Genomic DNA, 23207 nt, shown 5'->3' with positions numbered 1-23207 from the left:
TAATAAAATCATTAATTCTCTCTATTTATTTATCACATATCTATTTATGTATTTAATTATATCTATTTACGAATTTTATTTGAAACGTTCATTTGTTATTATTTAGGAATTTGGTGGACCGGAAGTGATTAAAGATACGCGATTTGAAGGTTGGAAAGTTATTGGAATAAGGAAGGAAGTATATTATGTAATAATATGTTAGTATACTCTGTCCTACCGAATGATAGTTTTTCTGAATATTTTAATTTTGATACAGTTCACAAGTTGCTCTCCACAAATAACTACTTTACTATAGAGCAGGTTCCTTGCTGGAAAAATGGAGTATTTTTCAGGAGAAAGTTTGACAAATGAGGGCGGTCTAAGAAATAATTCTAAGAGAAACCTGTCGACGATACCACAAGAGGGTGGTCGGCAGGTTTGCCAACTGTTAGTTAGGTCCAAGCCTTTCTTTCACTTTTAAATACCATGAGTCCAACCCGCTCCCCTTCTATCGAGGTTTCTTTGGTTTAATTACGTTCCGTACTGTTCATGAAGCAAGTGCTTTGAGTGGGATATCACTCTAAATTATTATTTAATTTATGACACTTTTCTCACAACAGAGAAGGATTTCTGTTTGCAATGCAGAAGAGGCTAATTAGTGGAAGCATGTATTATAGTAGTTAGTAGTTAGTGGTTAAGTAGCGACGTGTATCAAGTTTAGTAGCTAGTAAGATGGCGGCCTTGACCCCGGCACACACCGGCGGTCAACCTCTTTACACCACCCTATCATCATCATCATCATCTACTTGCAAGTCCAAACAGCTTCTGGTCCTTACTAACGATATACATTACTACAAATTTGTCTGTATTTCTTTCTTTAAGATTCAAAACATTAGAGTAATGTATTGGTTTGTTTTTACTTTTCCAGTAGACTTGCGTAAATTTATAATATAAAATTATGAATAATAATATAATAATAATAATAATAAAGGCCTAACGAACCCGAAGGTTCGATACTGATACCACCAAACCCTCTCTGCATACATCCTTCCAGTGATGCCCCTCCAAACCCAATTCCAATAAATCTGTTTTAACGCAATCCTCCCATCTACGTTTCAGTCTACCCCTCGGACGTTTACCCGTTGTTTCAGTGTTTATTACCATTTTAGAGATCCGCTCTTTACTAAGCCCTACAACCTTACATGCCCATCTTATACGCCGCAATGCTATAACTTGAATTATATTTACCGGGTAAATTGAAACTAAAGTAATAATAACTAGAAATTACAGTGATAATAATATAAAAAATGTATTTGACCGAAACAACTGAGTAAAAATGAAAATATCTTCAAAACTATACTTCTATTTAATTTAATGGGTTCAATCTTATTTAGAAGTATAGTAATTGTAGCGAAAGTTCCGTCAGAACATATAAGAATGATGGAAGTTAAGGTGAAGATCTGAATTGTTGATTAGGTGACGGAATTTTGTATTACACTGCTGTGAAATTTAAATTATTATTATAAAACACAGTACCTAAACCGAAGTAAATTTTTGCTTGCAAGGTCTTCCCTCCTTTTTTTGTTTCCCTAAATTTTATAAAATTAAACTTATCAGTTTTTTTAAATGACAGAGCTTATATATTTTTTATTTGATAAATGGTTGTTGAGTTTTATACCATGATTTTAACTGCCGTTAATAAAATTTAAATATCATTCCCAGTATTTGTTAAACAAGTTTTGAATGTATTTCTGAAGAATTAATGTTACTTCTCATGTTTTTATATGTTCTACGATAGTTTGTTATTTGTCCTATTTTTTCGCATCTCAAATTTTTCCGGTCATCAAAAACTGGCGCCCTGAGGAAATGCTTGGTGAGCCCCTTTATGGATCAGGACCTAAATCTTTAATTCTTTATCTTATTTGGAGCTAGAATTTTATAGTTTGGTCGTAGATAATTTTTACATCTGTATAATTCATTTTCAGAAATTTGAATATTTTAAATTTCTTTCAAATAAATTAATTCTTACAAAATCATGTTGTATGATTGGTGATTAGTGTCGTGTGATTATCTACAGGTAAGTATGAGGTCCATGAGAGGTCAATGGGACGGAAATTACTTTTTTAATGTTATAGTAAATGGGTACTTCAGTGAGTGAGGTGTTGTGGAGGTATGTACCAGACACGGGTTCGACGTTTGAACAGAACCACAGTTAACATTTGCAATTAGCATCACTGAAGGTGTTTTGTGACAGATATGTGGCTTTAATGTTGCCAAATCACAATTATTTGCCATAAAAGGCTTATAAGGGTTTAATCACTAAAATAATAAATATTTCTTTGAGGGCCATTCTCAAAGGGGTGAAAGGGAGGAGTTAACATTAGTACTAAAGCATTTTGTACTATCTTTTACTTGTTTTCCATAGCAACCAAGGGAAGCTGATAACAGGAAGAGATGTACTATCATTCACTACATTCCGTTCTTTGTTTCAGAAGATGGAGCACACGGCGGCCATCAAGAAGGTAAGATATTAATGTAAAAAAAATATTTTTCTTCTATCCATTAGATAATTCTATTTTTCCTAATATTATGAATAGAAATTTAAAAGTCATTAAGATATGAAACATAACACTAATGTTTATAAAAAAGATTGCTATTTTAGAAATATATTGATTTAATGGTATCAAGGCTTCTTTCTAACTTTTTATCATTACATATAAATTAATTTATAGACAACTAGTGAATTAGTTTATCAGCTCGAGGACATGAATACTGGCTGATTATGGATTGTGGAGACGAAGATTCACACAAAACGAATAACATTATTTTATTTCTGTCTCGAGATATTTTTATTTTAAACATTAATGTGTGAACTATTTTAAGAGGCACACACAACATTGTATTCAGGTATAATCGATCATATCCGAACCGTTAGTCTGATATTGATGAAATTTTCAGGGATCGTGCGGATCGGTATCCACTTTGGTACCGTACACGATATCTTAATAATTGCATTTTAACAATTTTAAATGATTTTCAATTTTTTTATTCTTTCTTTCTAAGTTTATATTATTAGTATTGTTTAAAATATCTTTAATTATATAGTGTGTTTTATAACAATCATCAATAGATATTCTTCGATAAGTTGTTTCTAAAAGTGAGTGAGCTGCAATAGGTTAACTGACCTTCAGCTAGGTTACTCAGCCATGGATTTTCCCTACCACAAAGATACATACAACAACGTTGTTTTTTTCACTTAGTTGATGTTCTGAAATTAAGATAATTATCAACTTAACATAAAACGCAAGATACAGGATCAGTGGTCAATAAAGGTTCTTAAGGAGATCATACATTGTCTTATTATTATTTTAAGGGGGGTCATTATTTCCTTAATATCCCAAATTTTTATTAATCCTTATGGCGTTAATTTCCCAATTGAAATGTATAATTATTGAAAAATGGGAACTTGTGGTAAGCTTTTATGGTGATGTGTTGAGTGATTCAGAAATTCAAAAAGTTTATTTACAGTCTGTTATCCTGAAAAATGGATTGGGGATCTGCTGGTAATCCATTCAAAGATTTGAGGGAGTCGTATGCTTGGCATTCGGTTAAGATGTGTTTACGGTAAGTCGCGTTCCGCAAGTCATACAGGTGAAGAATCTCGGGCCATAAGGTAACCGTGGGTCAGGCGCGTATGACCTATTCGAAGGCGCGTCAAAATCACCTTCACTCTGCGCACATTTTTAGTGGATGATATCCAAGAGGAAACATCACTTCTGATATGTTGCATTTGCCCACAATTGTCATTAACTACTTTGACTTACGCATGTGTAAACGTTTTTTACTAGTCACCCTTATATTTCAAAAATGGTACATCTTGGTTTGGCCCAAATTTGGAATTTATGAAAGCTGGAGATAGGTGTGAAAATGTTCCAGTACAAAATTCCATCAACTAATTTCACTTTTCCATGGGCAAAAATATTTTTCTTGAGCCAATATTTCTTATTATACTCAAACAGCTAATTAAATATATTAAACAAATAAAAATAATAAAATTTATTATTAAAACTTGAAAATAGGTAATTATGAGTTCGTCTGGCAAGTAGAAATGGTGAGGGAAGCTATACTGAGTATTGTAACTGGCAGACATTTTTTTTTGTGAGTGAACTCCGTGTCTCCGATCAATTTTCAGATCAATCCCAGTGGAATATCTGAATTGTAAAAGTAAAGTGAAGTGAATGTTTTATGCCAAAGAGGAAATGTAATCTGTTGATACTTATCGTGATTTTGTGGAGTTTTTCGCATGATAACGGTGAAGAACACCTGAACTCATTTATAAATTAATAAAAATTCCAAAAGTCTCTGTTACTATCCTTCGAGGCAGTGGCCGAACCAAGGAAGCCGCTAGACACAGCAGCGCCCGGGCTATGAGGTCCGGCTCCCGGAGAACTGGAAGGAGATTTATGCCCGTCGTGAAGTAATAGCGTGAACATGATATGGAAACATTTAGAGAGGCCGAGAGCGTGAGGTCCGGACCATTCCCATCTACCGTCCTCATCTACCACTCTTCCTCCAGCCCCTTCTTTCATTATTGTTCTTCGCCTTTAGAGGCCGCTTCCACAGGCTATGGAAACTGTATCGAGAAGAGCAATCACGCGGGCAATATTTGTACTTAGATATGTAAGAAAAGCGAAATATGTATTTATTTATATATTTTAAAGTAAACGAAAACAAGAACCATAAAAAAAACAAATAAATAAATAAAAAACTGTAACTATAAAAAAGGCATATTACAAAAAAAAAAAATATAAGAATGACACAACCAATTTTAAAGGTACCCTATAGGGTCAGTCGGAATGAAAGTCCCCCCCTCAACTCAAATTTTGAATGATAGGATTTCAAATCGATTTGTCTTAACCTAACAATTTGAACGTCCATTTTTGTTTTACTGTCATTCTATTTGTGTATTTATTTTTCCTTAAATTTTCTTTTCTTTATATTGTATATGTAAATAATTGGCCGTATAATGTCAAATAATGAAGAAGATGGTCAGAGTTACGGTCAAAAGAGAAACAAACATAATTAACAACTATTTATTTTGACCTTGAGTAAGTCGCCAAAGCTATCAATTTAAACAGCCTTGATGAAGCTCTATAAAGTGGGGCGAAACGTCGGAAAATAAATAGTTGTTAACTATTTTCGTTTCTCTTTTGACCACGCTTCTTACCATCTTCTTCATTATTTTAACTTTTTTATCTCGTATTATTTTGTTATCATTTTTTTTTTACCAGTTTTATTTTTTATAACGATTTATGTCCTTCTTTGTGCATATGATAATTGTATTTTGTTTCTTCATTAAAAAAAATAAAAATAAATAAAACTTATATATGTAATTAATCTGTAGCACTACAACCTATAACGGGTTAGAGGAGCAGTACTTTGTAAGGAGGTACTATTACTAAACCAGCGGATATGTTGGTGTGAATCACCCTCGACAGCAAGATTTGTTCTCTATTAAGGTTACCCAATTTATGAAGGTGAGTGGACCCAAAAGGGCTACCGAAATTTGAATCATGAATCTTGGTGCTAGTAGCACAGTTCCTTACAACTGAGCCACCGCGCTCAGCTATATATATATGTATATATTATAATCTTTTAACTAATTTTTGTGTTTTTTTCTTCATCAACAACAACCAATCGATAATTTCCGCAAACACAACAAATGATTATATCTTGCTAGAAAAATGCGGTGGAAGAGATATTCATTTTAAACATTTCACATTTTTAGGAACCCGGTACTGGTTTGGTGTACACATGGCGAAGAAAGCTCATTATGCAACCCGTTGTGGAACATTTACAGCCTACTTTAAAAAGTGAATTTTAAGTTTAAGTTCATTAACCACTACTAAGAAATTTAGAATGCTGTGGCTACCTGGCGTTATGACTTTGTTTAGATAATGGTTTATTCATTTTGATTGGTGGAAAGTCAAATGTGCAACAATAAAGAATATCGTGTAAATATTTAAAAAAAAAAAAATTATTTTCACTGAAATGGTCGTTCTTTGGTGCTCCTTTATCATTTATGTATTTTTGTTCTCAAATTATTTGATATACCTCTCCTCCCCCTGTCCCCCAAAAAACAAGAAAAAAGTACATATTCACCCAGAAGTGAACGCCCGGAAGAAGCCCTTAATTAATTGATAAGTAATTAATATTGATAGATTGCTAAATTAGCATTATTTAAATACCTCTTCTTAAGGTACTTTGACATCTTTACTGCTTTTTCTTATACCATATGCTAGGCAAAGATTAATGAAAAGTTTATCTTTAATTTTGTTTAACTGCTTCTGGAATGAATAATTTCTAGTACTAAGGAATATTGCAATTTTTCTTCAACAAATCCTTTGTTTAACATAAATAGAAGTGCCAAGAGAAAGAGGGGGTTGTGATAGTTTATATGAATGATTTACGAACAGAAAAACTACCAATAACATCTTAACTAACTTATCATGATTATGTATTAATATCCTTATCATTATTATATTTTTTCCATTAATATATTTTAAATAATATCGAGCTTATTTTTTTATTTGGAGGTGGAGAGGGGGGAATTTTTTAGTAGCTTAAGTATTTCTTTTTCTTTTTGAATTTAGAACTTGTTCTAAGGCCGCAAGTCATTACTTCGGTTGCCTCTGCGTTATTTACTCCTTTGATAACCAATCAAACATTTTTAGTTTTCGGTGTGTAGACGTGTTGCATATTTTTTAAACCCCAAGACAAATATGGTACCAAGATAGATGAGTCTAAATCAAAATATTGCTACCGGACAGAGATTGTAAGAGCCGGTAGTTAATCCTACCGTGATCGGAGAATACTCGCTTGGTAATGACCAGATGGGGGAGAGTGTGTGAGCTATGGTGGCCAATAATTGGCGGTAAGCGGCTGGGCCGGGTCCGACGTCGGCTCTCGAGCATTCATATCATCAGCTGTCTATAAATCACGCAAAGAGTATAGAGTATAGAGTATAGTGTATATAATGTATAAATCAGTAGAAAGGTATATAATAAATCAGTAGGCACCGCGAGGGGGGCACCAATATATAATACGCGGTCGTGGGGATATTTCAGCCGGCAACGGCAACGTGCCTCCTTTATAATGTATATCAGTTCCCCGAGCGTGATGCCTCTTCCCGCCGCTACACATTCCCGCCAAATGATAAAACGGGCTCTTATCATTGCCGCGCCAATAAACAACTCCTGCCCTCTGTTATTACCCGCCACTAGCTCTAACAATAAAATTCAAATTGATCAAGGAATGGTTATTGCTTTGGCACTTCCTCCGGGCTCACAATCTAATCGGCCCTGGTTGTTAGAAAAAATGAGGGAAAAAACTTGGAGTGGGGAAGTAATGGTCGGCCACTAGATGGCAGTACTGCGGTCAGGTTCGGACCGCTGCTTCCTCTTCGGCTAGGAGACATCAAGAACAGTATGACTCATAATGATAAACTTCTGTCTCAACTGCATGGTGCATGCAAAGCATCGATGACCTTCCGGAACACTACTTTTACTTAAGTATCGCTCAGAAGGAGATAGTCACTTCCAGTGGTCAATCTCTTGCTCTATCTCAAAGTCTCTCCTTCCTGTTTTAAGCTAATATTTCGAAAGTGATATAGGGCCCTCGCTCTCCGGGGGTTTAGCGTGGCGGGTCCGACGGGGAAGGATGGCCTTTTTTTTTAGCGTTACGATCTCCTCTTCGTCTATTTATTGATTACCTACGTTTCGATCCACAAAGCAGATCTTCATTAGGGCTTGCAAATCTTCATAAATTCTTTCTATATCAAACTGAAAACCTAAAATTTTGATCTGGATACTTGTCCTCTTTATATGATGTGTGGCATTTGTCTGTTTGATAATGTTAAATCAGTTGTAATTTTATTATTTTTCGGAACTTTGTTGAAATGTAAGTGATACGCCCTGCTAAGTTATATTGTGTGATATTAATTTATATAATTGTTTTTTAATTATTATTCTTGTTGCTCATCAATATATGTGTTTGTAAGCAATTTACTGTGGGAGCGGTGAAGCTCAGTAAGTAAGAAGCTGTGTCATATAATTATATATTCTGTTAATGTATCCGTGAGTCAACCTTATTTTGTTGGGAGCCTTCCTGGGGCCTACTCAGCTTCTATAAAATGAGTACCTTTAATTGGGGGAAAGCCTTGAGGTTGTGCATGACCATGAACAAATTACATCCTTGTATTGATATCACTGCAGAATCGATAATGGAATCGCAAGTATCGGACAAAAAGTGTTCCAAGTATCGAAACGTCCCTACTCACACAAAATTCCTGCGTGAGCAACAGTCGCGATCATGTCCTCTATTGAGTAATGAGATAATTCATACATTTTTAATATTTGTATTTCTATACGTTGAGCATTTACTACGACAACAACTGTCATTTTATAGATTGGATTTTGGCGGAGTGGTATTGAGAAATAGATCTGTTTGCAGGTTAGCTGCTCTCCATTTCGCGCTATGAAAAGCCGATTTAACCGTAACCTGGAATTATAAGAGCGCTTACATAAGCTCGCGAGTTCAGGCAAATTCTGCAAAAAGCTGAAAGCTCTACTAATCCATCAGTCGTGCCAACTGTGACAATAGTTTAGACAACTAAACACTTTACAGGTTGACCAATCCTCCTGGCCCCTGATGCATTTAGGCACATGACAATTATATGTATATAATCATAAGTCTCTCATGATGTGACTATACCGGGATTTATCAATTTTATCATCGAATTCATTTCATAAAATGTAGTTTTGAATTTGTTAGTTTTATATTTCAGTTGATAATTAAAAAAAAATGATCTAATGTTGAATTAATTTTCTACTGCTGTGAGTTTGAAGGTGTGTGAATTTATCAACATTAATATAATATAATTGATAAATTTTTTTTCAACTTAAACAATGCTTGTGATCAAGTTGGCCATCAATTATGAGCAACATCGTGTTATTTTTTATAAACAAAAAAAAAAACTTTAAATTTGTCTTCGTATTTTATACAGTTATTTAATGTTTCCAATATATATTATAATAAAATCTTTTTCTTTCTAATGCTCCCCCTCCCCCAGAAGTGACAAAAAATTATTAATTTTATATAAAAAAAAAAATTTTTTTCACGCAAATACTAGTTGTAATAGCTAATAAAGCACTACGAAATTATATATAATTTTCTTAAAATTTTGATTTATTCGCCTTTTCCGTGCTAAAATATAACAACTTGATTGATTTTGGCTTACTCCCCCCTGGTGACTATGACTTGGGTCCCCTAGTTTTGATCCTTATATTGCTGTTCTTGCTTTCAGAAGCATGGTTCCTAACCTGAAATATTTATGTTTTAGTCAATCATCAAACAGTGTTGGGCGAAAATTAATTATAATTACTGAAGGAAGAGGGTCCAAAAAGTGACTCATTGATGAAGGCCTACTAAGAGGGACGAAACGTCGATTGCTAGTAATAGTTTTCATGCCGTTTTTGTAGTATTTTTTACCACCACTTGGATCTAGAATTATCACAAACAGTTAATTAATAATCTGCCAATAATTGCAATTACATTTCAATGAAATTAGTAATTTTGGACCATTATTGTAATTACATTTCACTGAAATTAGTAATTTTGGACCATTATTGCAATTAAAGTCATCAAGTTGCAATCAATTTCTAATCAGATTTGGATCTTTGTTTCGCCCAAACCCGCCTTCCCCACGGCTGCCAACTTGGTCTACTGCTTTCCAGTTTTCTCCATGTAGCTCTTCATGGCATCATTGATTCTCTCTCAATGAATCCATCTGTTTTTGGCCTCCCATGTGGCCTCCTTAGTTCTTCTCCTACACGTGTTAAGACTCTGATCCCAGATCGCTACTGTAATTTTATTGTCTAATACTGTTATCAAATTCTTCGACAGTCTGCCCCAAGAATTTTTTGTTATTGCTAAAAAAGAATAGATGGTTAATTATTTGAAATCAGCCAAATTAAACGTACTTTACATTTTTTTTTCGTAACTTCTTTTATTATTATGTTCGTTGAATACATTAAATTACATATTAAAGGGAAATGATATGTGTATACCAGTGAAATATTGCATTGGATTATCTTGTTACTTTTTGTTACAGTTTTTTTTTCGCACCCTCCATTAAAAAAATTAGTACATCATTCTTATGTAATACATGAAATGTATTATATATGGTTTTGCTATGTCCTATTTTTTTTTTTGTTGTACTTTAGTTGTTTTTTTTTCGTTACCTCCTTTATTATTATATTTGGTTTATTATATACATACAAACACATTACATAATATATGTAGATCAGTATCATGTAAATTTTTTTACTTTACAGAAAATTGTTTTGAAAATTTAGGAAGTCTTTATTAATAGTAATTGTCTGACTATTTCAATAAGAATAAGATCTAGCTTATATAGAAGACTATTTAGTAGCGCTTTGTTATGAAAAGTTAATAATCTTTTTGGGCTTCGGGTGTCATTTCTGACTCTTTCTTCCCTATATATTTAAAAAAAAACATTGTTATGAGTCATTATTAGAACATTTTTGGTGAATTAATAAATTTTAGTGAAAAATTATTGTAACATATCTGATATTTTTGGATACATTAAAGTTTCAGTAAAACAAGAGGTTTCGTAAAACATTTTGTTTTTGAGCTAGGCTATATTATTAGCAAACAGACCACTGTGAGAGGCATGGTTAGTTAGGCTTCGGGGAACTCAAAACGACCACAATACTTCTCCTTACTATATATTGCATATATAGGTGCTTAAATTAAGTTATAACTCCCTTTTTCTAGGTTATCAGCACAATTTAAAAAAAAAAAATACAGAAATCGATAAGCACAACTTCCGCTTATATTCGAACCGATGATCGCAGTAACGAATAAGATAGCGTTATAATCGATTAATCTATGTAAAACCTCGCAGTAATTTTTTGTTCACTAGTTATACATAGTGTTATTCAACATAGAATTAACGAGCTCATGACGTGTTTTTTTTTTTTGCCGGTAAAATTTTTGTGATAGAAGGTTTTTCTTACTTGTCCAATTCATTTCAAAAATTCCCAAATGGTAGTCTTACTCTGCCCTCATTAAGTAAAACGTAGTATTTAAACTGAGTTATGTTTTGGAGGTGACATACTTATGAAATTTTATTCTTGTCCTATAAATTATAAAAAAATCATTAAACCCAATATTTTTCTGGACATAAAATTATAAATAGGCAGTATAGGATCCAATGGGAGTCGAAAAAAAAATTATAAATATAAACCAGTTTTTCTACTTATTAAATTTTCGAAAGTTAACATTTTACAATGTTAACTCATACTGAATTAAGTTCTATTTGATATATTTGCTCTATTTAAACATAGTGGGTACATAATTCAGTCACTTATCGACAAAAAACTGCCCGATTGCATAATTCACTCACTGTGAACGATCATCAATTCAACTGAATTAATCTTGGTGTAAAGCAGTAACTGGTATTCCCTAACAATAACGAGTATCTAAAAAGTAAAATATTACTAGTAATAAAAATACTGTATTTTAAGGCATTAAAACAAATAAAAATATTCTATTACAAACAATTTTATTTTTTTTTTTAATAGGGTTAATTTTGACTAAATATCAATCACAAAGATTAACTAAAAACCTTATGAACCATGCCACCGTTTTAATACAAAATTATAGAATGATAATTATTAGTCTATATATTTCATATTTTTGTAACGTTTCGGCCGATTTTATTGGTTTTTTTTATTTTCATCCTAACCAAAATTATAAAAAGTATTTTCAAATCCTCGAAGTATTTGTGATGATTTATTAAAACTGCTGTTCATTTACAGCTATTCATTTACTGAAATCCATGCTCAATAAAAAACACTATGTGAAATCATTATTTATTATTTCAGCGCTGTGATGGAATACATATCGAACTTAATCCAATTCTATTACGGATCTTAGATTTTTCGGTTATAATATGACGTGATTATTTTTTCTAGGACTAAGTTCTTGTTTTGTTTTTTTTCTTTTCAATTTACGCGGAAAATACTAAGGCATGTTAAGGTCTCGGTTGGACAACCCGTTTTAAATAAAGCGATGACAAGATTGGAAGTAGTTTCTAAATCGTTCTGGAAGAGGGAAGGAGAAACGAAACTTGGAAAAGGATTGTCTAAATCTAAATCTTAATGGCGGGATAGAAGAGAAGGAGCCGAGAACAAGTCAAATGGGACAATTGATTTATTGCAGCCCGGTTTCTCAAGACAGAAAATAGCCGAGAATGACGAATCGAATGATATGCCTCCTTCTGGCTTGCCACACCACCTCCCCCTTCTCGATCCAGTCGTCTCCGCTCTAAAGGATAACTGTCCTCTCCTCCCAATTGTTAAACAAAGGCCTGTCGATCCAACTTGATGACAGCTTCATTCTGTGTGTCTCTGTACTCAAACGTGTTTGAATGTAGAAAATTTCATTTACTATATTGTCGTACTAATTATGCAGAAAAAATTTCAATAAAATAATGTGATCCAGTTTTTTTTATCGCTTCTCATAAAAAACTACCTCCCAGCAGATACAAAACTTAGAAGGACTGATATCTAAACTTCACAAGAGGTATTGGGTATCGATTTTTAATTTTATTATCTGTTTGATTATAATCTTGTATATAATTTTCGAAGTTTGATGTTGATTCTCCAATTTCAAACTTTGTGGGTTTTCAAATTAAAGTAATAATTTATGAGCTTTGGGGTTCCATTAAACTTTCGAATTCCTCTCGGATCCAATCCTTACAGTCAAAAATCCTTCGTAAAATCCTTAATGCTCCTTACTTTGTCACAAATCAAGTCATCTATCAGGACCTCAATGCTCCCTAAGTTGCTGATTTGGCCAGAACCAGATACCAATCGTTCCATGATAAACTTTCCAAACACCCAAATCTGTTTGTTTCTAATTTGGCTTCTCCTTTAATACCTGATAATTCTCTTAGGCGTCTGAAATGAAGATGTCGCCGAGATCAAACACAACAATAAATAAATTATTAAAAAAAAAGTACCATTTCCCTAAAAAAAAATCCAACTCGTGATGGCAAAATAGAAATAGTATTATATTATATGAAATTTCTTTGCCTTTGACAACGCCAATGTTTGATATCATTGTTCACCAAAAGCCAAGACCAATTAGATTCCAACTGAACTTAGCTTTGCATGACTCACTTGTTATCATAGTTATCAATTAACCTTTGAAACGGCCTAAAAAAAAAAAGTTTGATTGATTATACTGTCACTAAATTAGATAGTTGATATCACTAAACTGTATATGGAATCTTAAAATGTATATTTTATGTTATTATCAACTAAAACTTGTTAAATATTTAATTAAAAAAAAATGAAAAAGAAAAGATAGATTGGTTTACAGTCCGGACAGTTGGTTAATTGCAAAGGAGATCGAGGAATCAAACATGTGCAAGGAACATTGCTGAACGATCGTGGCCCGTCCAACATTTGTTCTATTTGGAACGGACTAACGGAAGGAGAGGACTGGAGGGTAATGAGGAATCCGAGACTGTTAAGATCGAACTGGTGCGGGGTCGAGAAATATGCGGTTGCTCCTACCTCCTTGGTAATTGCTCTGCGATCGTGATCTACAGATTAACAGCCACTACCAACAGCACATTATACCTCTTTGTGTACCTCGCTGTCTTTATGTTCCCTTCACATAATGTTATCATTACTCCAGAGGTACATCAAGTCTTCTATTGATGGCGATATTCGTAAGTTAGTTATGAACATCACGTATCAAAAAACCCTTCCAAAATTTACAGAAGGTCGGTGCAACCAAGGAGTGCAAGTAAAGAGTATAGTTTTGCTGAAATTGCGTTGAAGATATAACGATTATTACTTGCAACATGCAATGATGTTAATATCGATTTTCTACGATTATTCCGTTTAAATCAACTCTGAAGTCTATTAGGAGGCATTATGAGAACCGAAAGAAATTACAACAGAAATACAAAGATTCCAAAGAAAGAACTAAATGTTTTGTTTTTTATCCCCTTCTTGGTCTCTTCTGACATGCGGAGAGTGGAGGAAGATCTACAGGTTACCACCCTGTTCAAACCAGAGTGGCGAGGTCCAGTTTTCTGTGGGACTGCCTCAAAATAAGTCAAGTCCAGCCGAAACTGAAACGTCGCCACTACAAGTTTCTTGGTTGCTAAAGTGCTTAGAGTGGCGTCGTATTTATTTTTAATGAAATATTTCTTTAAGAAATGTAAAATTCAGTAAAATTTTAAGTGAACAACATCTTATAAATTATTATTTTTCAAATTAAGTCATATTGGGGTTTTGGGTCTTATTTTCCCCCAAAATAATAAACTTCATTTTATCAATGTACCGGAATTAGATAGAAGTTTATTTTATATCCGTTTCAAACGCAGAACATTGTTTTAGAGCAAAACAAGTTTTCTAACCAGAAAAAATCTAGAAGAAGTAGGAGTAAATGTGAAATTCCGTCCTATTCCTAGGTTTTTGAATGTTTTTGTTCTTCTACAACACCTCCTTGGGTTAGAATTTAGATGTTTCTGATGATTCTGTGGATGTTTTTCTCTTGTCCCTGCCACTTCTAAAGTCTGGCGCACCTCATGATCACAATCAAATCACATTTCTAAGCACAAATAAAGAAACATTTTTACTATGGAGCTCTCCTTTTCTTTTCTTTCCCTTTTTTTTTAAAAAAAGATTATCTATATACTTCCTTATTTTTTATTTATTTATTCCAATAAGTACTTTTGCAATAATATTATTTTTATTTTTCCAATCCATTTTATTCTTGGCAGAGATAGTCCTACATAGAGTTGTTCCAGTTACGAAGCATAGATATTGTAAAGTAAATTAGCTTATAGGAAGATTTTTACATTTATGTTGTACGGAATATTAAATAGCGTCCAAATTATGGCTTAGCAGAAAATATTACATCTATAATATTAGGTAACGTTGAGTAAGACATACTACTTTGCATAAGTTTTGGCATATTTGAAAAAAGAAAAGTTTTGATTTTATTTAGAATTATACCTATAAATAATTAGTTACTTTATCTACTCAGTTTGTCGTACAAACTGTCCTAAAGTCAGTAGAATTTTCCAAAATTAACCCCAAAAGTATGGTACAGTCAATGGAATACGTAAAACACATTATAAGTTTTTTTTTTTTTTAGAGTTCTACTACTGGGTAGTTTCTCTACATGCTTTATCATATCATTATCATTATGTCATTATGATCAAATTTACTTGTTGTATTTTTTATACAGTTGTAAATAACAATATATCAAAAAATAAAAAAAGTTTTGTTTTTTGTATAAATGACACTATCAAAGTAAAGCTGCGATATATTACGACGTGTTAGTAATATTCTCTTTGAGGTTTATGTTTTCTATGAACATCAAGAAGATATATGAAGGAGCAATAAGAGGAGATAAGAAGCTCTGTAAGGAGACAACATGGCTCAATAAATAAGTAAATTAATTATATAAAGCGGATTACTCTAAACATTACAGCGGCAGTTACCGAGCGGTGGGGAACCTCGGCAGTGTTAGTTATCTCTCGGCTAGCGGAAGTTGGCGAGGTCAGGAGATCAGTGTGTGAGGCTACTGACAGGGGGCTTAGTCATTAGGACTGGTACTAACACAACGTCGACGGGAGCATAACAAAACAAAAGGTCTTTAGTTAATAATTTTCATTTAGTAAGGTCGACTCCGGCTTCATTCCGAGCTGTCATCCTTCATTCTCATACCAACAGTGCTTATAATAATATTTAGATTCCCGCAAAAAAAAAAAAAGAAATCTCTAGTGAGAATATCAACATTTTTTTCTTATCTTCATTTTTACTCATTTACTTGTTTTCTATTTAGTCTGCTGGTATTAGGAATGTCATCAGAACTAAATAATGATATATGATGAATGTTGATATATAATCATGTAATTATATGATACTAAAGTTGTGGATAGGGAAAATTCATTAATGTTTGCAAAATTTAAAACAAAAGGAATCACAAATCCAATAATGGTAATGTCAAGTAATTATAGACGCTATAGTCAAGTTGAAGTAATTACGTACTGCTTAAATTAATTAAACAAAATAGAAGAAAACTTTGAAACACGATTTTTTACAATCAGGTCAAGTCTGAGTGTGGGATGATGTTTATCAAATGTAGGAGCATTGAATAATTTCAATACTTAGCACAGCAAAGAGGATTTTCCTCATTTTTCTGAGGAAGCTGCATGAAGCACCATTAATAAATTCTTACTATAAACATTTCGGATTTTCAGGGAAGAGGATTTTAGTCGAGGTTTCAGTGGCTTATATCTATATCGTACGTCTATATTACTTGTGAATTTCTGAAAGGAATCGATTGTGTAATGCTACATACTCTGAGATGGGGTCTAATTTTTTTTTTGACTCGATAGGTTTTGGGAAGTAATCTTTCAGCAAAATTTACTTGACCTTATATTATATTGTACTACTTTACTGTAAATTAAATGTATATATATGGCTTATAGGAATTCACTTTGAAAAATTAATTTTGTCTGTTGGAATTAGGGTAGATCAGTGGGTAAGGTACTGAGACCTAGATTTGACATTTTTACAGAAAACTGATTTTTCAAAAATCTTTCGTGAATCGACCCAGGGATCAGTAGACCCTTTTGAGGCTTACCCACTCTTTATAAAATGAGTACTCTTCATTAGGTTGATTGCCAATAATCACTGCTGAACCCAAGATCTTTCATGGGTCGTAGTTGTACAGCTAGATTATTGTTTGATTCAGTCTTCCTGGATAAGTGTAATGGTAACTTCGTAAAGGTCTGCATTTATCTAGTTTTTGTCTATTTCAGTATTGTAAATTAAGCATTACGTCTACATAAATAATTTCATTTTATGTTACGTGATTCCGGTACCATAATTAGGCCTTGTTTATGCTACTGTACTCTGCCGGAATCTAACTGGTTTTCCGAGATTTACAGAATGTCAAGTTTTTTTCGAGCTCTAAACAATGATTTAGATAAATGATTTGTTGTTAAACAATAACTGTATAAATACGTCTTTGTTTCTGACATTTTCTTTTTTATCAAGGTAATATTAAAATACATATTATATGAAAGATGAAGATGTAAAAGTGAACAAAACTTAATATTTTTCAGTAAAGCTAAAAATATGCAGAATTCATGAATTTATCTTCTGTGAAACCCATGCCTAAGCTCTCAAGCCATACTGATAACGCTGATCTAATTTTAGGTTCAAAGTTTGGAATGAGCTCCGGCATGGAATAAATTCCTGGATTATAAATCTTTTTTGGTTTCCAAAAAAAATTTGTTTGATTTATTACCTTCTACATAATATACTAGAATAATGCCTAATTTCAGAAACCATTTTATTGGACTTATCTATCAGTCCTCTGTATCTTCTTGTTTCTTCATAGAAAACAATGTTAGATAACAATCGCCTTCGTATGACTTAATAATTTCGGATCTGATAACCTCTGCCTAAGTTATCTCACATCAAACTATATGCGACTGATATACTCACAACAGTTTCACACAGGAGTACTGAGATCTCGTGGAACCAACAATTAGGAAGATCTCAGGGTTCGTGTAATGAATGGCTGCCACAGGAAACAGAAGCAGATCGCTGGGTGTCAAACCGGAAGCCGGCTTCCATAGTGAACGTACACTATTAGCTCTCTGCCTTTTGGATGTCCTCTCTCCCACAACTAATTGATAGCTCTGCCAAGCCGGCAATAATACGCTCCTTGCCTTATTGAGGTGTCCATATCCAAAGAGGTCCAAAAGTGTTACAATTATAACAATATATTCCTATCTCGGACATCATGCCTCACTGCCTTTATAACGGTTATTCTGAATCGGCATATTCAATTAGGGTGTGTTCTGTATTCGTTGTTACTCCTCTTTAGTTCTCAGGACAATGCGCTCGGAAATCATCTAATAATAATATCACTCACATGCTGTGTGCTAGGTTTTTTAGCATTCTTTTCGTGTCTGAATTTATTTAGAAGAAGTGAATGTAATAGAAAAATAGAGCTGTAAGAGGTTTTATACAATCCCACCTTAATACTTCAGGTATCCCGAACGTATGTTGAATTTTATTTGAAATTATTTAAATTAGTGTAGAAAAAGTGGGAGGGGGGTTAATTGTGAGACTTTTCTGTTTATTATAGCATTTATATTTCCTTTAATAGACCAAGGGACTAGCCAGGTGCTGGTCGGCATGCCACGATAGATGATTTCGGGCGGCTTCGCAGTCATTGTGTCTTCGGGGTCTTCCAGTGAACGCGGCAAGGTGAGGGGTGAGGGGGGGGGGCATCAGGAAATGAGACCTCCGACCCCGACTTTATCAAATTTAAAAAAAAAACGAAAATATCAGATTATGTAAATTCAACAAGAGGGACAAAAACCTAGATGTTTTTCCACTTTTCATAAAATAATTTTTTATTTCAAATTTAATTTATTTTTAAACACTTTGTAGAGCTGTAAAAACGTTTTAGTTACTTTTAACAATGGGCCTGTGTCTTTTCAATCCATCACATTTGTTACTCAGTAAATGCTTAAGGCGCGCCAGAAATGCATTTTTGGGTGAAGTTTGGTCATATAAAGTCATTTCTCTTAGGTTTTGGCAAAATTAAAAAAAACAAATTGTGTTTTTGGCTTATTGTCATAAGACATAATGCTGTGGGACTGAGTTAATGAGTTAAGGACTCATTCGTCACAAATTCTAATGCACTTAAAGGCATAACGTTGTTGCTAGGATGGACCACTTGTGAGATATAATCTAAAAACAAAACAAATAAAAATAATTTGTTATATAATTGATATATTAGTAAATTAATAAGAATTTTAGGATTGCCAAAAATTTGTTCCTGTTAAGTATGATAGAATTTAATTTTTAAAATTATTTGCAGATGTATGCTCTATGAGATGGATTTTATTCAGATTGTTTCAAGGTTATGTGTCGTAATTGAATGTATGAATTAGGGATCTAAAAATATGAAAAATATTCCTAATAAGGTCTTTTAACGCTTTGTTTAAGAGAAATTCACGTCTATTGATTTTCATTTTCATGAATTATTTAGGTTATAATAAATGAATTAATGTGTTCCAATTACTTAATTAACAAAATGTAGCAATCAACAGTTATATTAAATATTTCTCAAAGTTATTACCGTGAGCATTAAGACAAGATAGGCATTATGTTCTGAAGAAACAGTGTCACTGGGTGTGAAGTTTGTTTGTTTGTTTTTGTTTAGTGGCGCCAAACTTCATTGGTTATCAACGCCATTTATATTTTATTTAATTTTGCTTATATTTGTTTATTTTTTAATTTGATTATTTATTTATTTTTTTCTTCAGTTCAATGTTATATTTTTGTCATTAAATGATGTGAGTTTAGAAACTGAAACACTAATTCTATTGTTCTAACATCGTCTCCGAAGGTTTTGAAATATTTGGTTTTAGTCCTAAGCTATTGAGATGTGGTGTGAAATATGGACATTGTTGGAAAATATGGCTTACTGTCAGATTATTGTTGCAATAATGGCAGTTCGGAGGCGTTTCTTTTGATATAAGATAGGAGTGGGTGAGCCTCGTGTGACCTATTCTCAGCCTGGTCAGTACAACTTCCTCTCTACGGCATTTGCGACTGGAGGTACCCCAGGGCTTGACATCCTTTTTAATATGCTCATTGGCCTTTGGATATGACGTGTTATTTAGCATCAGACACTACTCGATTTTTTCGGGGTGACATTAAACAAAAGGTTAAGAAGGAGTATCATATATCACTATTACTTTTTTTTTAAATTATTTTATTTTTACTCAGAAAGTTAAATATGGTCCAGCATGGTTAAATATGGCCAATATGGTCCGAACATTTATCGGTCGGTGCCATAAGAATATATAAAAATGATAGACATAAATTTATTACCTACACTTTTGATTATTAGAGTGCTATGAAGGCTACTGAGATTTATGAGCTAGAACAGTGCAATATAATATAATATGATTTACTTAAGAAGAACGATACCAAGCATGTCTTAATGTTCAAGGTAATCACATTAAAGAACATTTAATGGGAATATTAATGCTTATATTGCATTAATACATTAGTTGGAACACATATTATTGGATTAACCTAAATAATCCATGACAATGGGCCATTCGCCATTATATTTACTGAGGATGATAAGATGTGACAGTTCAATGTCAAGGTTTATAAATGTGACAGTTGCAACCCCGTGATAGTGAGACAGTACTGCCTAAACTATAAATGCTTCTATACTAGCAATTATCTTAGAGTTTACACCATGGTAATGGCTGCGACAGTTGCTAGCTGTGTATTGCTTCCTTGTAAACGGGCTCTTATGTATTTTTTGGCGCTTTGGATTGATTCGAACACTGTATGTGGGCCCTTTAAATAATCCATGACAATGAAAATATTTAGACGTGAATATTTCCTAAACAAAGCGTTAATGGTAGTATCTTCAATTTTTTTTCTTGTTTGGAGATCCTTAATTGGCAGTTAGGAAACTTAACCCTGATACAGTTAAATACAGTCCTGGTATAATATAACCAGTATAAGAGACATAAGTGGTCGTCAAAATTACGAATTTTGGAACCCTTTTAAATTTTGTCAAACATACGGATTAGGTATTTTGGAAATCCTAGGCCAGGATAGCCACACTCTAAATCGCTCGAATTAGAAATGTTTTGGGCCGAAGACAATGGATGCGAACCTCTTACCCCGGGAAGGATATCAAAGCCATTACAGGTCCCTTCTCTGTCGAGCCACCGATTCCCTCAACGATTTCTAAACTGTTATGCGGATCCTTACTGTCGCTTTTCGGGAACAAATTGTGGGAGATTCCTGTGAACAATATCCAGTCACACAGGATCTTACTGTAAGTGTCCTGCCTGGAATCACGCCATGTTTCCTACATGTCCCCACGGAACATTCATGTAATCCTTTTCACTTATTACTGAACAATCCTTCGGAGATATTCGATGTAAAATATAAGTATATTATATTCTATGATTTTTATATTTTGTAAAATTGTTATCGTTTCATGTGACGATATCATGGGATTCTCTTAAGGTACATTGGTTAGACATTTTCTTTTTCATGCGATATTAGCATCTACTTTGTTTTAATCTATTTTTCATTACAATTAATTTATTGAAGCTTTTGTTCAACAATTCATTATGTCATTTTCTCTCAACAATTTATTTTAAGATGTGTCTATTTACTTTAATATATTCTTAATCATGTTACGAAAAGAGAATTTATAAATATATATTATTTTGTTAACAAATATTATTAAATGGTTAATACAGGTATGTGTGCGATATTGACTCAGTTACATTGCTTATGACTAGTTTACATGTAGACAGTTTATCGTTGTGATGGTATTGTACGTTTGTCTTTTGTCCACAAGATGGAAGAGAACTTAGCCTAAACCTTTTGAGTAGTTATAAAAAATTACCATCACATTTAACACCCAATAACCATTAGGGAGATTTTTATCTTATTCATTAAGTAAATCATAACAAATGTGGTCCAATCAGAATGCAACATCTGTCGGACGGTGTCAAAATAACATATTAAAATGGAAGAAGAGGCAAGGTTAGATATTATTACCGAGTCTCTTCTTCCATTCCTGGCAATTCTCCGCGGCGTCTGGAAAGAAGATGGTCACGAGATCTGTTAATGTAAAAACGTCATTAGAATACTTTCAATGGGTAGTTTCTCTACATGCCTGTATCACTCCACTATAAACGAGATCAAATTTACTGAATGTATAATATAGTATACAGTTGTAAATTTCAATAAAGACATTAAAAAATAACATTCAATGAAATATTTATTTGTATCACTTTTAATTGTTCTAAAGCCTTGGAAGTAATTTTTTAAATTATTTATTGAGATACAACCAATTATTTAATATATATAATACAGCTAAAATACAAAATACAACTAAAATCAATCAAACTAATAAATTCCTAAAATCACGTATAGAATAACCTTACTAAAAATAATAAAACAATATAACTAAGGGGGGAGCAATGTTGATAATATATGCTACTAATTCCGATACCAATAGATTCTGTCGTTCTGACAAAAAATGCTGAATACTTCACTTTCAGTGTTAAGAAATAATTAGAAATATCCTATCCATTTGCCATTATATTAAGTTCAATGTCAGGGTGAATGAATGCGACAGTAGCTTCAAACCTGTGACAGTGAGACTGCCAAAACGATAAATGCTTCCATACCAACAACTATCTTACAGTTTACACCATGGTAATGGCAGCGACAGTTGCTAGCTGTGTATTGCTACCGTGTAACCGGGCTCTTGCCTTTTTTTGGCGCCTTGGATTAATTCAAACACTATATATGGACACTTTATTCTGCCTCAACTTGTTACAAGATGGATGAATGAATGATTCTCCTTGTTTTTGGAGGATGACAGTGTCCAATGTTCGGGAATGACCAATGAGAAAGTCGAAGGTGGGGGAGTTAGTTAAAAGCGTCGTGCCGGAATCCTAGACAGTGGTTTCTTGGAAAGCGGATTGAGGTGAATATATTTTCATTAGAGACAAGATGGGATCAGAGTGAACGGCTTGCTATGCAAATCCGCTCGGCACCGGCCATCGTCCGCTCTAACTGTCCCCGCCACCTAACTTAAGATCACTTCTAAATTACATACATTAAAAATAATTATGTACATCTTGAATATGATAATTGTTAATTGGATAGAGCAGATAGTATTAAAATTAAAACTTTATAATTTACAAGAACTTTATCTTTTCTTGACTTTGGTCCGGTGGAAGAACTTAGTTTAAATGCTATTGCTGACGATCACTTCATCCAATCCATGCTAAATGGAACCTGGGACGACCGCTTATGTTAAATCCCGTTAGGATTTTTGGAGTGATATGGAGCGACTAGAATTCAATCGATCCTAAATTTCATCCCACAAAGTCAAAATCCAATCACTCCAAAGTTTCCAACTTTCCTTGGAGTGTGAATCCATTAGTATGGAACGGCACAATTTTCCAGGCGATGGGACCGAAATCGTTGGAACACGAAATGTGTACTGCTCCGGACAGTTTTTAA

At 33.3% G+C, this 23207-nt stretch overlaps 1 protein-coding gene across 3 annotated transcripts in view; it reads left to right on the top strand.

Moving 5' to 3' along the window:
- The window catches only part of sv (shaven), a 187257-nt gene that overhangs the window by 36625 nt on the left and 127425 nt on the right, over nucleotides 1–23207 (top strand). For 2 of the 3 annotated variants that reach the window (XM_014421117.3, XM_014421121.3), the window contains exon 3: nucleotides 2472–2501. In XM_014421117.3, the coding sequence (XP_014276603.1) occupies nucleotides 2472–2501 (30 nt within the window). The remainder of the gene's footprint in view (nucleotides 1–2471; nucleotides 2502–23207) is intronic. The other variant, XM_014421119.3, reaches the window with a different exon arrangement.

This window comes from Halyomorpha halys, unplaced genomic scaffold, assembly GCF_000696795.3.
Source record: "Halyomorpha halys isolate HHAL.00 unplaced genomic scaffold, Hhal_1.1 Scaffold304.1, whole genome shotgun sequence".
NCBI lineage: Eukaryota > Metazoa > Arthropoda > Insecta > Hemiptera > Pentatomidae > Halyomorpha > Halyomorpha halys.
Note: the sequence above shows the minus strand (reverse complement) of the source record. Positions and strands in the feature narration are given on the sequence as shown.